Below are 22,918 nucleotides of genomic sequence, written 5' to 3' on the forward strand. Positions count from 1 at the left end.
AGAATATGAACTAAAATTTTAAAAGGTATCTGTATTTAAATTTATATTTAAAATATTTATTATTACTTACTACAAAAGTGCTAAACTCAGAATATTGAAAACACAGCATACTAAAAGTATTCAAAAGTCACCTGGTTTTACTATTTTAATAATATTTATTTCAACATAAAAAAAGAATCAGGTTGTAATTTCTATAGTTTTAATATATGAAACTAATGTTAAGTTTTAACCAAATAGGTTATTTTAATGATGTTTATGTTTATGTCTCAACTACGTGGTCTCCAGTAACTTACTGACTGCTATACTTACGAGACGTAAATAATATACTAACAGTATAAGTTACAAAACTATTTCCTAAGTTATGAATGAAACACACTTTGAATAAATGCAATTTACTTTATTTCCAATAATAATTCTTAGTTCTGAAGAAAGAAACTATTAAATTACGACACAAATAAAATCTATAAAAAGTATCAACAATCGTAAAGTTATATAAATACTAAAATCAACTCCGCGATGTAGACGTTTTCTTGATTCTCAAAATTTGTGAATAAAACGTTGAACTTAATCGTAACTTGATCGTAACGCGGAATAACTAAGCAACTAACGCGTATTTGAAAGACAAACGCAAATATATACGCATTGAAATGAAATTAACTCCTTGAAATAATAAAAATGTTTGTTTTTAATACTGGAAGCACGTCACGAAATATGCGTAAAACAGTTTACAACATCCGCTTTAAAATACGAAAATGAGATGTTAATATCATTACAAAGTTATTAGTAAATAGCCGAAAAAACAAGTTCGTTGAATGTAATAACAGCAGTTTTGTAAAGAACTAAACTTATTAGTTTTTTCCAACATTTTTCTATACAAATTTGATAATACAGTTGTTTTGAGTTTTAAACTAGTTTGTTTTTAAATTATAATGTTTAATACTCTTTACTTAATTATTGCTCTATAATAGGTACTCTAAATTGCTCCAATCTCAAACAAACCATGTGGTATCAATTGAAAATTTATACTTGTAAGCCGAAACGTAGTCTTCGAACTTAATTAGTTTATGTAATTTAGAAAATAACTTTTGTGTTTACAAACCTTATTTTTTTACCTACATATATTTCAACAGGGTTACGATTGTAAAAATAAATTTATTGCAACGCAAGGACCAAAACCAGGCACAGTAGATGATTTTTGGCGCATGATATGGGAAAAAAAATGTTATGTTGTGGTTATGATTGCTAATGTTGTTGAAGCAGCTAGAGTAAGTTATGTTTAATAAAAAATAAGTAAAAGAATTAAAACAATTATATAGTTCAGCAGTCAATTCTTTTCAACGTGAAAACATGAATATGACTGTAAGCTAATTTTTATGACTAAATATATCATTGCACTTACTTTACAACTCAATAAAAGTTAAAAAATTCTACTCGTTGTAGTTACTAGCATTTAATTAACAATCATTATCGGAAAATTTTTTCTCTGGTTTTACCGATAGACTCTAAAGCAAGCTATTAAGATTTTTGTCCTATGCTGATGCAACCGTAAGTAAAACCTTTAAAAAAAGTAACCTAGATTTCTTAAAGAATTCACTTACGGATTAAAGCTTTTACAATAAACAAGTCAATAAGAACTTATTTTTAAACTGAAATTAAAATAAGGAGTCTTTTAATACTTCTAAAAATTCCTTAACGATTTTTAATTTCTTACATTAAGACTAAATTTAAATACTAATAACAATTAAATCTTTAGAAGATGTTTAACTTAAATATAAAAGTATAAAATTATATGTGTATTATAAAGAAACTGTTATAAAATCTAGACAACGACGTTTATATAAGTACGTTAAAAATTATAAACGAGAATCATAAGTTTCCTTACTTAATTTTTTATATAAATGATTTCGCTGTTAAAGAATCTCGTAATAAATCGGTTCAAAGTTAGTTTTAAACGGTTCCAAAGCAATTTGTTGAATGGTAACTCTATTGACCTCAAACTTGATTGGTCTAAATTAAAAGTGGATTAAAAAGTATTTTTTTGTAACTTGAATTAACCCGAAGCTTTATATACTTCTTTAGTTGATACTACTAACACTCAAAGTACCACCACTCAATTTTTAATTAACTGCGCGAAATTGAAAATAAAAAGCCGTTCTATATGTATTTGAAAGAGTGGTAATTATTTTTTTTTAATTTTTACAGTAATTTGTTAACCAACACTTTAAAAAGTGTTATTTTCACAAATATATTTTTTTGTTTTATTTACGCTTATAAGAATAAATGAAATGAAATACGCGTTTTAAATACAATTTATATCAGTGTTATGGATTAAAAAAGGCTGCATCGGAATAAAAAGCATTGAAAGAAAGTATCATAACAATATGCTTTAGGAAATTGAAATTACATGTTTACCTTATTCAAGTTTAAATACACAATTTAAAAATGAAAACAAAACATGTACTTTAAAAATCACGGATTAAAATTAGATATCTTTGTAAAATTTATAAGACTTGTAAAACAATCAGAAAACTTAGAACTTATTATATTAATCAAGTAAAAATACACTTTAGTTTAATTTGAAAATTCTTAACATTGTTTAGTCTTTAAATCTATAATTTTATATAAATTTTTACATTAAATGTTATAGTTTTTTAATATTTATTTTATTTTATCAAAAATTTCTATACACTAGTAAATAACAGCTCAAGTCATGAAATTGGGTAGCTGCCAAATTTGCACGAGCGTACAAAATTGCACGAGTGCACACAATTGCACAAAGATAATTTTGCACGAAGACACTTTTGCACAAAAGAATAGCATTGCACGAAGACACTTTTGCACGAGCAGACAGTTTTGCACGGCTTGAATTTTTTTAATTTTTTTTAACTAGTTTAAATTTAATAATAATTTTTTTAATTTAGTTTTTTTTATATTATCGTTGTTATCCCTTATCCTTAACCTCGGTCGGTAACTTATATATATATATTTTATTATTTTTTACTATCACCGTTACACAATAAGATGTACAAGACACACAGTTTAAATAAAACTAAATATATTTCGAGTAATTCTCATCAGTAGAGTACAAAGCTAACAAGTAATACGATTTTACAAATTTATATAGTAACTATGTAATCAAAAAATCATAAAGTAATCAAGAGATTAAAAAGACAAAAGCAATTATTAACAGTTAAAATAATTAAAGTTTACTTACGTTATAATTGATTTACAGTAAAACTAAACATAAATAAAATGAAAACAGCCCTTTAAAGTATTACGAAAATAAAGAAACAGTATAGTCAAAATCTCTTGCTTACATAAAACAAGTTTCCTTAATAAAATACAAATGGCTTCTAATTTAATCAAATCGAAAACATTACTACAAGTTTTAATAATTTTAAATCTATTTAGATTATAATTGTTTGCACAAGTTGAATTATTAACCAAATATTCTGCAATAGATGTTTTCGATTTGATTAAATCATAAGCCTTTTGTATTTTGTTAAGGAAACCTGTTTTATGTAAGCAAAAAGATTTTGACTATACTGTTTCTTTGTTTTTGTAATACTTAAAAAGATTGTTTTCATATTATTTATGTTTAGTTTTACTGTAGATCAATTATAACGTAAGTAAACTTATATGATTTTAACTGTTACTGATTGATTCTGTCTTTTATTAATCTCTTGATTACTTTATGATTTTTTGATTACATAGTTACTATATAAGTTTGTAAAATCTATTACTTGTTAGCTTTGTACTCTACTGATGAGAATTGCTCGAAATATATTTAGTTTTATTGAAATTGTGTGTCTTGTATATGTTATTGCATAATTACTGGTCACTTATGTTCCAATATCACTGTTACCTCGAACCCTTACCCTCGGTCGGTAGTTTTTTTTATATAATAAATTAAATAGTAGTTTTTATTACTTTTATTTTTACTAATACTGTTACCGCTAACCCTTGCCCTTGGCCAGTAACTTTTTTTTTTCCTGTTGTTTTTTTATTAATTTATCTTTTAGCTTTTTTTTCTGTTTTTTTATATATATAATTTTTTTTGATTTTTTTACTCTCGTGCAAAAATAACCCTACGCGCAAAATTTTCTCCGTGCAAATTTGTGCACTCGTGCAATTTTGTTCTCGTGCAATTTACTCCCCTCGTACTATTTCGACCCGTTCCCCATGAAATTATCATTAAATATAACTATTTTTTAACATAAAAAGTTAAAAGCTATAAAATTGCCTGAAACTTGATTTTTATAAGCACTATCATTTAAAGAAGATGCATTGTGACATTTAAAAAAAATCTATAAGGTCATAAAATAAGTTCTTTAATAATTAAAAAAGTGAAAGCTAAATACGAAAATTTTTAGTGGGTAGCTGTCAAATTTGCACGAGCGTACAAAATTGCACGAGGGGACAAAATTGCACGAGGGCACAAGGTTGCACGAAGATACTTTTGCATGAAGGGTCACTTTTGCACGAGCAGACAATTTTGTACGGAGACATTTTTCACGGATTGAATTTTATTTTTAATTATTTATTTCATTAATCATCATTATTAATATTTTTCAAATTTAGTTTTTTTTCTATCACCGTTACTCCTAACCCTTACCTTTGGTCGGCAACTTTTTATAATTTTTTTGTTATTTATTTTTCTTTTAATGTTTTTTTTTTAATTTTTAATTGTTTTGTTTTTATAATTTTTTTTTTATAATTACTTTTTTACTATCACTGTTACCCCTAACCCTTACCCTCGGTCGGTAACTTTTTTTTTATAATTTTTAAATTAATTTACTTTTTATATTAATATTTATTAGTTTTTTATTTATTTATTTTACTATCACTCTTACCCGTGGCTCTTACCCTTGGTCGGCAATTTTTATTTTTTTAGCTTAATTTATCTTTTAGTTTTTTTTTATGTTTTTTTTTATGTTTTTTTTAAATAATTTTTTTGTTTTTTTACTCTCGTGCAAAAAATGATCCTCCGTGCAAAATTGTAACTCGTGCAAAACTGACCCTTGGTGCAAAATTGTCTTCGTGCAAATTTGTCTTTGTGCAAAGTATTTTTTTGCAATTTTGTGCACTCTTGCAATTTGACCCGTTCTAACTTTTAGTTTGCGTTGAATGCAATCTGTCTTTACACGCCTACCTTTTACTTTAAAGGAATATTGTTTAAACAGTCTTAGTTACTCTAATAAATTCAATTATATTAAGTCAATTACGAAAAAACTTGATCGTTTTTATGTATTCGTACGAAGTTAAACATTTTGTGTTCTTATTATTATCAATTTATTGACATTTAGCTAACAGGTAAACTTATAACTGTAGATCTATATAAATTCATTAATTGTTAAACTTATACTAAAAAATAAACAAACTAACTAGTTGTTTTAATATACTTTTGCAAAATTGTGGACTTTAAAAGTACTGTTTGAAAATCTCTTTTGAGTCAAAATCTCTATTATTTATTTACGACTAGAATAGCAGGTAATGTATAAATTTCAAAATTTTACAGTAAATGTTATAATTGAAGTAAATTAAAAATAATTAAGCTTGTTTAATGAATAAGTCATATTACCGCAGGAATCGATAACTTTTTAAAACGGTTTGAAAAGTTTTTGCTGGTCGGATATAGTATTAGAAAAGTCCCGGACCGCGGTATTAAAAAAAAAGTTCTACTTAAGAAATTTAAAGAAACTCTTTGACAGTTTAATTCACAATGCAATGGGTTTTCAATAAAAACTAATACTAAATCGAAATAAATTTACGATCACGTTTTAATATACGTACTATAAAAAAATTTTAACTATTATTATTTTGCATAAGTTTATTTTAAGATAAAAAGTAAGTCGCTGGCCTGATGTAGCCGACCCCTACAATAGATTATAGCTGGTTAGTTCATTTTCACAATTATATGAATATAGACATCATTGTTTTACCGCTATTGAACAATACTTGCTATAATATATATAAACTGCATTTGAAAAACAAAGTTAGTTGTTTACTATAATATGCTGTTTTAATACCTTAGTTACGCGCTTTGTGCAGGTTATTTTGACGCTTTATTTGGAGTTTAATGTTAATAACAGAGTTGCCTTTTTACCTTCAAACCTGGAAAAGCGTTGAAAAACCGTGAATTTGACAATTTAAGCAAAACAAACTTGGCAAAACCTGGAATTTTAACAATTTTCACATGCTCAGTAGTGAATTTTCGATTTGACTCAAAAAATCTATCATAAAAATAAAAAAAATTGTCATTATCAAAAATTTTTTTCATTGAAAAGCATATTTAAAGTAGCTTTACATTATCTTTTCAATGTTTTTGTACTATTTAATACAGTTTCTTACCTTAAACTTTACTTTAAACTAAAAATAGAACCAAAAATGTTTAACTTTAAAAACCTGGAAGAAATTTGGAAAACCTGGACAATTTTTTGAAAAAACGAGTGGCAACCCTGTAATAAATAAATACAGAATACTGCTAAATTCTGTAACTAAGCATTGATAAAGTTTACTACTATTATATATATATACATCTTCATGTCTGCATTAAAACCGTTTATTTTTTAGGTAGATTGTTTTTCTAATTAATACACTTTTTTAATAATCGAATAAAAAATAAGTAGAAATTTTCTATACTAGAAACTATTTTTAAGTCCATCATAAATAAGTTGAGTTTTTTCTAAGGATAAAGTATTTAAAATTATATCTTTCTTATCCAAAAAATATTGTTGTTATACCATTTAAAATGTTAAAATAAATATAATAGTTAGTAATATTTCGATAAAAACTTGGCCAGTTTACTTTAATTAATAGATATTTAATGTTTTTATTTTGAGAAAGATGGTTTAAGATGAAAATTAAAACTTACAGTTTTTAATACTTATAAAAATCAAAGAAGTAGCGGATTTTTATTTATAGAGTTTTTTTTGAAAAAAAAAACTTTATTTAAACCATGAAAAACACATTTTCTCTGAACAACTGCATTATAATGATTTTTAATAAAACGCTTTTGATTAGTATGTTTTACAGTTTGTATTAAAAATTTATAACGTCCTAGCTTGTTTTAATAATTAAACCTTATTGTGCAACTATTTTAGTTTTCTCGCTTTATGTAAATTATGTCAATAACTGATAAACAGAAAACATACAAAACATTCCACAAATCACCTGCAATTCGTACGTTTGGTCACAAGGTACTAAGTGTGATTTTTTTGTTATAAGTATTTTAGTTTAGTTAGTTGTTTGTTTAAAATATTGTTTATTCTATTTTAGAATGTTGTGTTAGTTAAATACTTAACGTTTCTTTTTTATAAAAAATTGAGCATTTATTTTAACTATAAGCTAAAATTTAAATAAAATTATTCCAATACCTTTTTATTTTGTTGATGAAGTGTTTTTTATTTTATTAATTTGTAATTTAAAATAGTTAATCAAACTTGACAAAAATAATTTAATTTTTTTGTAAATTTTTTCTAATTACCTGCCTTTTATTTTCCTTAATGCTTTTAATGAATGTTCAAAAATTATACGATTCAACATCTATATAACAATTAAATATGATAACTTTTTATTAGTATTTTGTAAATTTGTACAAAAGAACTTGCAATTTAAAGTTAAGATTTTGATTTAGAATTATCATACTAATTAAGCTTGTTAGTATATTTATAGTTTATTTTTTACAAATTTTTTTTACTTAATTTAACAAATGAGTTTTTTAAGAATATAAAGTGTTAAATATTATTTTAATAAGTAATATTTATTATAAGAAAAAAAAAATTTACAAGAATATGTCAAAAGTATATATACAACTTGCTTTTACAACTATGAATTATAAACTTAAAATGTTTAATTCTTTGTATAAAAGATTTATATATAAAATATTATATATTTTACAGCATTTTTTTATATCGTTGTAATACAAATTATTTTTTTGTTTGAAAAGCTAAATAAATAAAAAACAAAACAGGCTTTAACAATTTTTAGTTAGATGCATTGTTACTAGATATTTTATTTTTTATAACTTGTTTTTTATAATTTTTTTATTTTCCTTTAGTCAAAGTAAGCAAGGTTTGTTATACTTAACACTGCACCACAGTATCATTTTGTTTACAATGTGTTATGAAATGCTCTTTATTCTCAAAAAACTACTTTACACCAATGGAGATTTAATGAACTTATATAGTAAAGTTTTCTTAAGTTACTAACTTTGAACTAATAGTTTATCTGTTTTAATGATTGAAGAAAAAGCTTATTAAGTATTTTGTCCAAAGCAAAAATAAAGAATATCTTTTTCCGTTACATAGCTTTATTAAAATGTTTAATAAAACATATTTGATAATAAATAGTTTATTGTGACAGCCTTTTAGACATAGGTCGGCAGGAGTTTGGTGGTCGCGAACCAAGTATTGAAAATGAATTTTTTTTTGCGAGCCGCAGTTGTTGTTTTACTTTAGAATCTTTATAACAGACCCGAAATATCTAGTGTAAGTTTCAAATTAAAAAAAATATTTTTGCAAAATTCAGATAGTCACTGAGTTTCAGCGCTGAACAGATTATCAAACTTTGATTCTGTGTTAAAAAGAATATTAAAGTGACAGTTTATGCAAAAATGTATTTAAATTTGTATAGAATTTATATACCAAAACCAAGTTATATAAATTGAAATACTAAATAATGCTTATTTAGGTTTTTGTACAGAAACTAAAATAAATATGAATCTAGTTGAATCAGATTTTTTGAAAACTATATAAATACATCAAGAAGATCAGCCCCTGAAATAAAAAGCTTTAAAGCTGTTGAAGATGACCTACTTGATATAATTAAAGTATCAAATTTTATAAATTTAAATCAAACTACCTAAGAAAACTAACCAAATATATTAGAACCTGTTAAGCAAAAATATGGTAATTATTAGATCCTAAAAAACCTCTAACCTTTATAATGCCAGCCCACAGCTCTATAAAAATTAAAATAGAACAATTTAACTATTGAATATTCCATAAAAATTAATGACCCAACAAAAAAACTGACGAAGCTTTCCAAATACTTTCCAGTTATAAAATAATAAATAGACTTTCTTAAATTCTTAACTTCATAAGACAGAATCATTTATAACTGTCACAGACTTCCCTCATAGTTTATGCTGTATGAATATTAACCCTGCCAAGTCATTCTTAGGCAAAACATTTGAAATCAATTTACAAGACCTTGTTGTAATAATAGGACCTCAATCCACACTGACTCTATGGATTAATTTTGAAGAAGTCATAGAATGATTAGTAAAATTTAAGATAAGTCCAATAAATGTTTTATTAACTTTGGTTAGAAAAAAAATTATCCATCCATTTAAAAAGAGCATTTCACCAAAGCAATAAAATTTTCAAAATAACACAACACATCCACTAACCAAGAAATAAATGCATCATGCACACAAGCCAAACAATAGTATGAAAGTAAAATCTTAACGAAAACATCCAACAATAACAGTTATGATATAGCAATGAGCTCTTTCCATGGCGCGGAGGTATGCGATAGGTCTACATATACTTAATAAAATACCATCAATCATAAGTCCATCCAATATAGGTCTATAAAGAGACGATAGCCTTGGTATAAAAAAGCAGTCTTCCGAATCTAACCTCAAAAAATATCTTTACTCAATAAAATTTCTGCAACAGGACTTGACATAATATAGATATATAGAGAACAGGTTTACTAGATATCTCGCTAGACCTATCCTTAGATAGTTACTGTCCATACCGCAAACCCAATTCAAAAACAAAATATATTAATAACAATTTTAATCATCCTAAAAATTTACGTAATAACATTCAAAAGTGATTGTAAAAAGACTACGCAAACTATCATAATGAAGATGTGTTTATAAATACAAAGAGCTTCTAAAGAAATGCAATAAATAAAAGCAATTTAAATACAATTTTATCTTTAAGTCATTTGATAATAAGAACAATGATAAAAAAATAAAATAAATAGTATATACTACAACCCTCCATTTGATAAATCTCTTCAAACTAAAATTGAAAAATGCTTCATAGAATCTTTAAACAAATATTTTAACTCAAACAGATATACCGGAAAAAATTATAAAAATTGTGTAAAAATATCGTATTGTTGCACACCAAAATTTATAGCCTATACAGACACATCAAAAAACTAATGAACAAAATAAAAATGATGAAAATTAATATAACTGAATATACAAAATAAAAAGTCCGGCTAACAGTAAGTGTTGCTTATCTAACATAATCTACCAAACAAAAGTTTATACATCCAAAACCGATTATAAATCATACATAGGATCAACCAAAATAAAATTCAAAGAATGATACTATGAGTACAAAAATTCTTTCATTAATATTGGTAAAAATAAACCTGTACACAGTTATCGAACCACCTATGGAGCATAAACGAAAGTAATGATAAAAATTCAATTGAATGGAGTATTGTTGGGTCAGTGAAAAATAACAGCAACCATATCAATATATGCACCTTATGCAACCTGGAAAGACTCTATATTGCATTTATTAATAATAGAAATGAACTAATTACTCAATACCCATACTACTTTGAGGATTTTTTATAGATTTATATTTTGAAAATATATTTACTGCCAGAAATAATTGTTGTACCCCCTCAGTTTAAAAATGTTTTATTTCTATATATTTTTTTGTAAAAACTTACGAGATATTTTGTTTTATTTTTGTGATTTTATTAGTGATAACTTTTACTGTTTTCTAGCGTTTAACTATTCTTTACGTTAATAACATTCCTAACAAAAGTGTGTTTGTTGTTAATATTTGTGTTTAATATACCCGTTTATTGTTTAGAAATACGCCGTTTTTCAATTAAAGCCATTTTTGTAGTAAATACTAATACAATTCTAAAATTAACCATAACAACCAAAAATTATTTACTATATATAAAAAAATTTGAATAATTTTTTTATATTAAAAAACAGATTCCATTTCAACTATATTTATGTTTGTTTTTAGTGACTGTACAAAAATCTAATTAGCAATTATTTAGTTTTAAAATATATACAACATGTTTTTACTATATTATAAAATATTTTTTTTGATAAATTTAAATTAATTTTTGCATGGTTTGTTATTTAAATAATATTTTAATTGCAGAATCACAGTTTGATAATTCTTTCAGCGGTGAAACTCACTAAATGTCTGAATTCTACAATAGTTTTAATTATTATTACATGAATTTGTTAGATATGTTTCAACCACGTATTCAAGTTTTGAATTTTGCGTATATTGTACCTAAATTTTAATTTAATTTTAACTTTCCATTATAAACCCAAGAAAGCTTGTGTAAGTTTCAAAGTTTTCTTTTGTGGGCCGCAGGCTGCAGTTTGCCGACTCCTGGACTAAGACTTATCATTACAGCAACTTAGTACGAATAAAGTAAAACAAAAGTATATTAAAAGAAAAACATCAAAAAACTTTAGAGTTAAAAATGACATAAAAATTGCGTGTACAAGTTGAATTTTCACTTTAACAAGAGCTTTAACGGTTTTAGTAAAGTGTTTCACCTGACTTTGTACTCTTAGCTATCTTGAAGGCGAGTTGAAAGTACTTCAAAACACATTTTTTTCTCTTCGATATCCATGTAGCTTATTATCGAATGTTATAACACGAACAAAAATTTAAAAATAATTGGCTCTAGGAAGTTCCCAGTTTACCTAAAGCTCTCTTTTTTTTGCATTTTTACTCAATTCGAGAAGCAGAAAAGGTCTATATACGGAATTATACCACAATAAGTAGTGTGACTTACAAATTTTGCGATCATTTTATAGGTTTAATTCTTTTAACCCGACATATTTTTCTGATATTTTATCTGTTATAGTTTACGAATAATGACAGGTATTTTGTCAATGTCTAAATTTCACAAAATGGTAAGTTCTACGCAATGATACAAATATTTTCTAGCACTGTTATAATATAAGTCCATAAAAAAGCATATTGATAGTAAATACATATATTTGTTAATAAGTTATATAATAAGTTAATTGCAAAATATATAGTTTTTTATTCGAACCAATGAAATATACATAATACTTTTATGATATTATAATTTAAACATAAATTTGAGATATGATTCATTCAAAAATTTTTTTTAAAGCGAACAAATAAAATTGATTTCAGCTAACGCTTATCAATTAGTTTTGTTAGCAAATAATTTTGAAATTAAATTTTGAGTAATTAAATAGTTAGAGATTTCATCAAAAATATTCAATTAATACCAATTAGCATAATTAAGCAAAATTAATTAGAGATATATTAACAGTTTACAATTACAAAATTATCAATAAATTAATTAGTAATTTATATAGGCGTTTTAAATAAAATTTTTTTTTTTGTTTAACAAAAAATCTACAAATTTATTAGTATTCGTTATATTGCCTAAAGTACTTTCAAATTGTTCTTCAGTAGGCAATTAGAACTGATTAATTCAAAATTTTCTTGCATATAAAAATTCAAAAAAAAAAAAAAGGATATTATGACGTAACTGTAAATCAAGTTTTAAGGTAAACTTTGTTTTAAAATGCCTGTCTTTAAAAAGTTTTTCAAATAGTAAATCTTATTAGTATCTCTAGTTTAAACTCGCAAAAACTAAATGAAAAAAAAAATATGAAATAAAATCAAAGACAAAGGACTAAATGAAATCAAATTGTTAAACTTTGATGTGTTTGATTTAATGTTTTATAATACTTTAAAATGTAAAATCAAAATAAAGGTAGTAATGAAATAGTTATCGAGCTTATTGTTGATTGAAGTTAAAAAATCAAAAATATATAGGGTAAATAATCATAATAAATAAGTCGATAAAAGTAGTAGTGCGTATTATCTTAACTTGTTAAGATATTTAGACATGTATAATCAAAAAACTTTATAAACATTAAAACATGTTAAATAATAATAACCTAGTCAGTTATCAGTAAAGTGATAATATAGTTTTGTTTATATTTATTGTTGCTTCGAGTTTATTGATCCATTTACTTTATAAAAAATCGAAGTCTGAATAATTTTTAGTGGTGTCTACAACGATAATTGAAAAAGCTTCTTTAAAATCTTTTTTTGATTTTTTGTGTTTTTTTGGCGTAATGTATTCTAAGTGCTGCTCTATCACTAACATCATCTGTGATTGTACTCTTCCAAATGTGTCTGTGAGAGCACCATCTTTGCGAAAAGGACGTGATTGTCTGACCGACATAGAACTCTTCGCATTCACTACATTTCGCCGCATATATCCCAAAATTTTTGCAATTTAAGTTTTTTTTCCAATTTTATCGTTTTTCTGTTTTTTAACTTTACTAAGCTTGTTTTCTTTACCATTGTATCTTTGCAAAGCAAACATTTACCACAAGGGGATGAAATTCCTTCTTCATTTTTAACTTCATTTTTTCTTGTAGTTAGTTAGTAAAGTTGCATTATTCTGCGGTCGTTTGTATGTTATCATCACGTTTTGATTCAATTGTTTTTCTCTTTCTGTTAATTTAAGCAAGTTTGGAAAGAATGTCGTCCAAATGCTTATGTTTTTGTTACTTTCCTTCGTTCTTTTTGTTGGTGGTCTGAACCGATCTTTCCATTTTTCAGTTTTTTCCAGCATCTCTACAACTAAACCCTCGCTAATTTATATAACATAAGCAAACGTATAAACAAAAATATTAAAACAAACAATAAAAACAATAAAATAAGCGACAAACAACAATCATAACAACTTAAAAAGATTAGAAATTATATACGTACTATTGCTTGCATAAATTAGGTTTAAACGTTTAGATATAAATAATGATTCTAAAACACTTAGATGAAAATCATTACGTGCTTTACTTATAATTGAAAAATGACTATCACTATGATTCTTTGCACAATCAGAATTGTTTAATAAGTGTTTGGAAACCGCCGATGACCTGTTAGATGGTTTTTTCAAACCTGTGTCCATCCAACTTAAGAAATTCTGAAACATGTTGGTCTTTTCATGTATGACCTGGGACGATATACACACTATCACAGTCACATTTGAACTTATAAATTACTTTACTTGTATTGTTATTTGTTTTACTGATGATATGTGACGAATAACAAAGCCAAGAGCTCCTTATAAATAAACTTACTTAAAAATATTAAATTTATTTTTAGAGCTCTTGGTTATCCGTCACATATCATCAGTAAAAAAATTAACAACACAATCTCTAAATTGGAAAATCCTCTTAAACAAGCACCAAGTAAGTGCCCTATATATTTATGACTGCTATATTTAGGTAAAGAAGCAACAGCTCTTGAAAACAATGTCAAAAACACAGTCAACTTTACCTTAAGATCTGTACAACTAAGAATGAGTCATTTTAAAGAAAACCTTTTAATGGAATTTATATGGATATCACTGCCGATCTAGAAAAAAGTGAAGTAATTTATAAGTTCAAATGCCACTGTGATAGTGTGTATATCGGCAGGATGTTATGATTGTTGTTTGTCGCTTATTTTATCATTTTTATTGTTTGTTTTATTTTTATATTTTTACGTTTGCTTATCTTAGTTAATTATTAATTAATTTATTTATAATTTTGTAATTATAAACTGTTAAAACCTATCTCTAATTAATTTTGCTTAATTATGCTAATTGGTATTAATTGAATATTTTCTGATGAAACCTCTAACTGTTTACTTATTCAAAATTTGATTTTGAAATTAGTTGCAAAAAAAAGTAATTAATAAGTATTAGCTGAAATCGATTTTATTTGTTCGCTTTACAAAAATTTTTTTGAATGAATCATGTCTCAAATTTCTGCTTAATATATGTTGTACAAAAAAGTTATATTGTAATTTGCTTTAAATTGAACAATTGAAAGTTCCTAATTTAAGTAGCTTTAAGGAGGTTAGTTATATTTTATTTTCACAGTTTATTATAAACAAAACAATGCTTCACTCTTATATTAAGGTATAAGAGATCATCAGTTATTAAAATAATTCTAAAAAAATAGTCTTTGAACAAATAAATGGAAAGTATATTAAAAAATAATAAGTAAAACAAAATAAAAAACAAAGTATTGAAAATTTTTTGGTTTAATAAACATATGTTTAAAACTAAATTTGTTACTAATACTGCATTAATTATTACAGTGAAGTTTGAAATGTTAGTGCTAAAGTAGGTTATATTAAAAAAAAATTATAATACTAAACTTGAGTAAAAATTAAAAAATGTAGAAAAGTAAACAAAAAAAATAAAGTTAAAAAAATACAAATAGCTTCTAGTTTAATCAAATCGAAAACATTACTATAAGTTTTTAATAATTTTAAATCTAATTAGATTATAACTGTTTGCACATGTTGAATTATTAACCAAATGTTCTGCAATGGATGAACGTTTAGAAGCATTTAAAACCTTGACCGGTATATCATCCTTCTTTTCTGAAAAGTAAAAATTATCTACACTTTTTGGGACATTATCTTTTATTTTTTTCCTTAGATGTCTTGTTCGTAATCCAATATAGCTTGCTTTACAACAGCAGCTGTATTGGTAGATTACCAAACTTTTATTTAAGTTTGAGATTGGATTTCTACCACCTGGTGTTAATAGTGGTTTTGAGGTGAAGACGAATCTAGGGTTCGCTGCATAATAAGTATTTCTTATCAATTGTATAATTTTATTTTTTAAAATTTCTGTATCTTTATTAATGAATGGAATTTTTAAATTTAAACACATTTAAAAAAATTTTTTTGAACACATTTTTCAGGCCCTAATGTCTTTATTTTATCTAAAATTTTCAAATGTAAATGAATTGTTTTGTTAACTCTTCTTGTGGGTATCCGTTTTTGTTTAATAGTAACTTCATCTGTTTGATTTCGCTTAGTAGCAATTCTGGGTAACAAATTTTATGTGCACGATGACACAGAGTTCTGATTAGATTCACTTTTCTCTTTAGACTACAGTTAGATTGAAAACTCTAACAACCTGTAAAAGTTTTCTTTCTATACACCAATGTTAAAAATCTATTTTCTTTTCGTTTAAGTTGTAAATCTAAAAAACCAAGTTAATTATATTTTCTTTTTCCATTGTGAAACTGATAGAGTTATAAGCATTATTGAAAAAATTGAAAAATTCATCCATAATTTTCTCGATTCTGACCAACACAAAACAATCATCAGCTTTTTTTAAAATTATTTTTTTACTTTTATACATTTTTAAGTTCTTACTCAAGTTTAGTTTTATGAAATTTTGTTTTTATATAACCTACTTTAGCACTAACATTTCATACTTCACAAGAAGAATTAGTGCAGTAATAGTAATAAATTTTACTTTTAAACATAAGTTTATTAAACCAAAAAATTTTCAATACTTTGTTTTTTATTATGTTTTACTTAAAATTTTTTAACATAATTTATTCATTTGTTCGAAAATTTTTTTTCAGAATTTTTTTAACAACTGATGATCTCTTATATCTTAATTTAAGAGTGAAACATTGTTTTGTTTATAATAAACTGAAACTAAAATACAACACGTTTAATAGCAAAGTATAAAAGTTAAGGGCAGAGTTTAGAGGTTGGTCAAATATTTTTAAACAAAAATTAGGTTTTAACATTAGGTTTTTTATAAAGTTAAAATAATCTATAAATACATTTTAGAGAATAAGAAAAAAAATCATAAAATATATAATTAGTTTTTAAAAAAGTTTTCCTTACAAACATTTTTAATAAAATATTTTTTTGTAAATTGCCAAGGAGTTTTGAAGATTTTACATATATGCTCCTTCTTAATTTTAAAATAATTTTGCTACGATTTTTAATAAAAGTATTGTTTTAAATATTACTTACAACTTGTAAGTAAAAGACTAAACGAAAATTTAAAATGAATTACTGCAGATTTCATTAAAATGAAAATAAAACAAAATTTTTTGAATTTGTTTCAAATTTATTTCTAAAGTTGATCATAATTTATCAAAGATTACAGGGTTGCCAAAAAACCTGGAAACCTGGAAAAATCCCTGGAATTTGACAATTTAGGCTAAAAAACCTGGAATTTTGAACAAAAATCACTAAAAAAAATTTAAATTTTTAACAACTTTATTATTTTAAGTAGTAAAATTTCGTTTCAACACAAAAGATCTATCATAAAGATAAAAAAATAATGTCATCATCAAAAATTGTTTCTATAAAAAACACATTAAAAGTAGCTTTACAGTATCTTTTCAATGTTTTTAAACTATAAAACACAGTTTCTTACCTTAAACTTAACTTTAACAAAAATAGACCCCAAAATGTGTACTTTTAAAAACCTGGAGGAAATTTTGAAAACCTGGAGAAAATTTGCTGATAACATTTGGCAATCCTGAGATTAGGCTAAACAAGTTTTATAAAGGTTCCTCTAAAACTGTAGGAGAAGATAGATTTTTAGTGAATTCACTCTTTTTTGCTTTTTTATTTTACGCCTTTTATAAATAATCTATTCAATTCTCTAAATTTGGTCGTTTATATTTCGAAAGTTACTTTGTTTATTAAAATACGGTAAAACACTGGTATCTTACTTGATAGTAATAATAAAGACCAACTAACAAAAACAGTTTACCAATTGTGCCCTTAAAATAAAAATTTAGTTATTTTTTACCGTGAACAAATTTTAGTTTTCAAAGATCACTCTATAATGATCACGGATAAAAAACTTAGAAATATACTACATTTCAAATTTGTTTTTTAATTTGGTTTATTATGTATATTTTGTTGTAGTTTGCTTTAAATCAAACAATAGAAAGTTCTCAACTTAAGTAGTCTTAATGAGATTAGTTATATATAATTTTTATTTGAAACACAATTTAATTTTATTTATTATATTTTTTATTAATTATATATTTAATTTCTATTTATATTATTATATTATTTTATAACCTTAAATTTATTTGTTAAACTTTTTTTTTCCAGATTTATTTGTAACAACTGGTGATCTCTTGTACAATAGTATAAGAGTGAAACAATTTTTTGTTGGTAATAACCTGTAAAAAAAAATACATATATATCTTTTATGTTAAACTAAGTTTAGAAGTTTTTTTATTCTCAATCTGAACTAATATATACAATTTTTTTAAAAGTTTAAATAAAAGATATTAGTGCACAATGTACTAATAAAATAATAAATACATAATAAAATAAAATTTGTAGTATTTTAAAATAATTTTATACATTTTAGTATAACAATTGAAAAGTAAATAATTACTTACACTGATTATAAAACCCATTTTGTTGTAATTCTATAAAACAAAATTAATTTGTGTATTTAATATCTAATTTTGAATTTTTTTTTGTAGTAGGTATATAAATAACGTTTAAGCATAAAGTTTTAAATGAATTTTTTTTTTCAGAAAAAGTGCGAAATGTATTGGCCGATTGAGTGTGAGAGTTCTCAGTATGGTGATGTGAAGGTTACAAACCAAAAAGAAGTCAGCCACGGAACTTTTGTTCGTCGTCTACTGAAAGTTTCACATTCAAGAAACCAGGTTATTGTTTGTGGTTTACAAATTGTTCTTTTTATAATTACAAATCCTTTTTATTGTACTACCACATACTAATGCAACTTAAACTTTTATTTGCTAAATTTGGCTTGACTCAAATTTTTAAAATTTGTTGTCAAAATAATGTTTCATTCGTTTGATATAAATCAAACGACATCCTCACTTGAATGAAAAATCTGTATTTTTTAAAATAAACATGCAAAAAGACATTCATGTTAACCCAGAGTTGCTATTAAATGAAATCAAACAGATCAAGTTACTATCAAACAGAAACGGATACCCACAAGAGTTAGTTAACAAAACAACTCATTTACATTTGAAATTTTTGGATAAAATACAGACATTAGGGCCTGAAAAATGTGTTACATTAAAATTTTCATTTATTAATAAAGACTCAGAAATGTTAAAAAATAAAATTATACAATTGATAAGAAATACTTATTATGCAGCGAACCCTAGATTCGTCTTCACCTCAAAACCACTAATAACACCCGGTGGTATAGATCCAATACCAAACCTAAATAAAAGTTTGGTAATCTACCAATACAGCTGCTGTTGTAAAGCAAGCTATATTGGATTACGAACAAGACATCTAAGGAAAAAAATAAAAAATAATGTCCCAAAAAGTGTAGAGAATTTTTGATTTTCAGAAAAGAAGGATGATATACCGGTCAAGGTTTTAAATGCATCTAAACGTTCATCCATTGCAGAAAGTTTGGTTAATAATTCAGCATGTGTAAACAGTTATAATCTAATTAGGTTTAAAATTATTAAAACTTGTAGTAATGTTTTCGATTTAATTAAAATAAAATCTTTTTGTATTTTTTTAAGGAAATCTGTTTTATGTGAGCAAAAAGATTTTAACTATTTTGTTTCTTTATTTTTGTAATACTTTATAAGTGTTGTTTTCATTATATTGATGTTTAGTTTTACTGTAGATTAATTATAACGTAAGAAAATTTTAATGATTTAAATTGTTACTAACTGCTTTTGTCGTTTATTAATCTTTTAAATACTTTATGATAATCTGTTTACTATATAAGTTTGTAAAAACTTACCTCTTGTAAGCTTTGTACTCTACTGATGAGAATTACTCGAAATATATTTAGTTTTATCGAAATTATGTGTCTTGTATATCTTATTGTATAATTACTGGTCACTTATGTTCCAAAATATAATATCTTAATTGACTTTGAACAGTCTTGAGTCTACCTGAGTTATAATCTTTTAAAAAGATCTTAACTATGTATAATTTTGAATTGAATATGACTTTTATAATAAGATTATAAACCAGTTTGACTGTAACATATCAAATTATTGAAACTAAAACAAAAGAAATCTCAATCAAGATATAGAGAAACACTGGATTGAGATTTTATAAAAAATTTGAAGGTATGCTGACTTTTTATTTACAAACATCAAACTTGCCGAAGTTGTTATGATTTTTATTGAATTTCAAACTAGTCTTGTTAGCCTTAATTGTATTAAGTCATCCTTAGATTTTCTAAAAAATCTAAGTGACCTTATTTATCCTAAGTGTGTGGCAACCATGCATGAGTTACATCAAACTAGCCTAGGTTATCTTAAGTTTAAGAAAAATAAAAATGAAAGGCAAAAGCTGAAAAAGTACAAAGCTAATCAATGCTGAATACCAAAAAGTATCATTATTGTAATAAAATAAGTTAGATCTAAAATAAAAAAACAAATACTATATGTTTGAATTTTTAGAAAACAAACAAAGAGATCTTAACTTCTAGAGTAGAAATAATATATTTAATCTTTAAAAACTGTTTTATGAAAACTAATTTTCGGTCTAAGACCTCGTCAGTGCTTAAATAAAAGATCTAAAAATATTGTAATCGTCATGGAAAATAGTAGTTAAACAATTAAATAAAAACAAACTGTTACTTATACACAAAACAAATAAAATTTTAATCCTAAGGTTGAATTTCTGATAAAGTTTTAGTTAAGTTTCGAAAACAATATAATAATAAGAATCTATCCGTAGGCTAAAAACAAACCCGAAATTTTACAAATAACTTGTGATTGACTACATTACCAAAAATTATAAAATCGGCAACGATAACTTTATTGATACTATAAACTCTGATTCGAAAAAGATCATATTTGGAAGAAAGAAAAAAAGAAAATACCAAAATACACTAAATCAGATGCGTTTTAATCATAAAAGATCACAAACCCAAATTCCTGTTTGAAACTGTATGCAGAACATTAAACCCTGGAAAAAACCTACTTGGATTGCTAAGCAAAGTAATACTAGAAAGAATTGTTAATGGCATAAGAAGGAAATCGGACTTAACCCAATGGAAGAACTCATATGAAGTGTTAGAATGGTTTAACAATATTGACAATATTAATTAATTTTTTTTTGTAAATTTCGATATTATTAATTTTTATCCTAACATCAGTCACAAACATTTATCTAAAGCCATAGAATTTTCAAAAACTTCACAGAGGTTACAAACGAAAATATTAAGTTAACAGAGCATACATGTAAAACAATCGTCACTCATGATAATGAAACCTGGGTAAAAAAGATAGTAACAGCCGTACCAATAGGTTCATTCTTCGGCGCGTAACTTTGCGACTTGATAGGTATGTATGGCTTTAGCAAACTCAGACACTTATATAACTATAAAGATATCGGACTTTATAGGGATGATGGCCTCGCAATAATAAACAGAAAAAATCAAGAGCTAGAAGGACTAAAAAAGAACACAATAAAAACTTTTAATGAACTCGGTTTAAAATAACGATTGGTAGAGGTGCGACTAAATGTAATTTCCTAGATATATCCCTAGATACTGCTAACAATACATTCAAACCATACTAAAAATAAAACTCCAGCATCAATTATATTAAAAATTAATCGAACCATCCGTCCATTATCAAAAAGAGCCTCTAAAATCTTATAAGAAAAGACTCAAAAGACTATCAAAAACCGAGGAAATTATCAAAGAATTAATAACCAGATACCAGAATGCTTTAAGTAACTTAAATTTCAAACGCAGACTTAGATTCTCAAATCACCAAAACAATCAAAACAAAAAGAAACCAACACGAACAAGAAAAACAATCTCCTTCAATCCACCTTACTACAAGTCATTAAGAACCAATATAGGTAAAGCTTTTCTGCAAGTAATATATAAACATTTTAAAGAAGATCACCAGTTAAACGAAATAATAAATAGAAATAATTCTAAAATTTCATAAAGCTGCCTGAGCAATATTAAGAAATTAATCCAAAAACATAATCGATAATACTTAAAAACAAAAAACGATCCAGAATACAATTTGAAACTGTCGAGCAAAAATAAATGTCCTCTCAATAACAAATTCTTAGTTAAAAATGTCATATATAAAGCAACAATCAGATCAGAAAACGAAACAAAAAAGTATTAAGGTTCAACGAGCTGGACTTTCAAAAAAGATAGTACAACCTTATCAGTGATTTTAACAACTACAAAAAAAAACGGCACAGAAATATCAAAATACGTATGGAAGCTTAAACATTTCAACGTTGATTATAAAATAGGCTGGTAAATAATCCACCATACTGGCAAAGCCAAAACCCCAAAAAGTATTTGCAGTACTTGCATACTTTAAAAAGTCACGATTGCCAAAGCCGACAAAAGGGATAACTTAAATAAACGGTAATAATTCTTCTTTTTCTGCCCGCATTTCTAAAAACTACACTTCAAAACTTAAGTCTAAAGTTGTTTGTGATATAGGTTTTATGCATGCTCTAAAAAGTTTTTTATGCAGCTACTATTTTTTTGAAACTAAAAGTTTTTATAAAAAGCATTCAAGCAAAATTTTAAATTTTCATAGTTATTATAAACATACAAGTCCTTAAATTTTCGATAGTTACGTCACAATTAAAATTATCTACATTAAAATGCATTTCAACTTAAAGCTCACTTACTACTATTAACTACATTTTTATTTTAGCAATGTTTATTTTGAAAACTCACTAGAAGAAAAAAAGAAGCCTACATATAGGTTCTTATTGTTTTTTTATTATTATATTGATTTCGAAACTTAACTAAAATTTAAAATTTAATTTGTTTTGTTTAAAATTATGTTTTTTTATTTAGTTGTTTAATCACTATTTTCCATGAATGTTACATATCTTTTTAGATTTTTTGTTTAAGCACTGACGAGGTCTTAGACCGAAACTTAGTTTGCATAAAAAAGTCTTGAAAGAATAAATATCAAAAAACAAACTAAAAAATAACTTAGATTTAACAAAACCATCAAAATTACATCAAATTTTGCAAAGAAAAGACATCCTTAGTAAGATTCTACTTAAAAGAAAAATTTTAACGAGAATGAGTGAAAGACAACCCTGACTGA

At 25.0% G+C, this 22,918-nt stretch overlaps 1 protein-coding gene across 3 annotated transcripts in view; it reads left to right on the top strand.

Moving 5' to 3' along the window:
* The window catches only part of LOC145844692 (receptor-type tyrosine-protein phosphatase epsilon-like), a 72,309-nt gene that overhangs the window by 22,739 nt on the left and 26,652 nt on the right, over positions 1-22,918 (top strand). For all 3 annotated transcript variants that reach the window (XR_014370304.1, XM_082952102.1, XM_082952103.1), the window contains exons 7-8: positions 1,131-1,265; positions 18,392-18,526. Coding sequence is in view for 2 of the 3 variants with exons in the window: in XM_082952102.1 (XP_082808228.1) it covers positions 1,131-1,265; positions 18,392-18,526 (270 nt within the window). In the remaining variant the exon portion in view is untranslated. The remainder of the gene's footprint in view (positions 1-1,130; positions 1,266-18,391; positions 18,527-22,918) is intronic.

Source organism: Thalia democratica, chromosome 9, assembly GCF_965202585.1.
Source record: "Thalia democratica chromosome 9, ktThaDemo2.hap1.1, whole genome shotgun sequence".
Taxonomy (NCBI): domain Eukaryota; kingdom Metazoa; phylum Chordata; class Thaliacea; order Salpida; family Salpidae; genus Thalia; species Thalia democratica.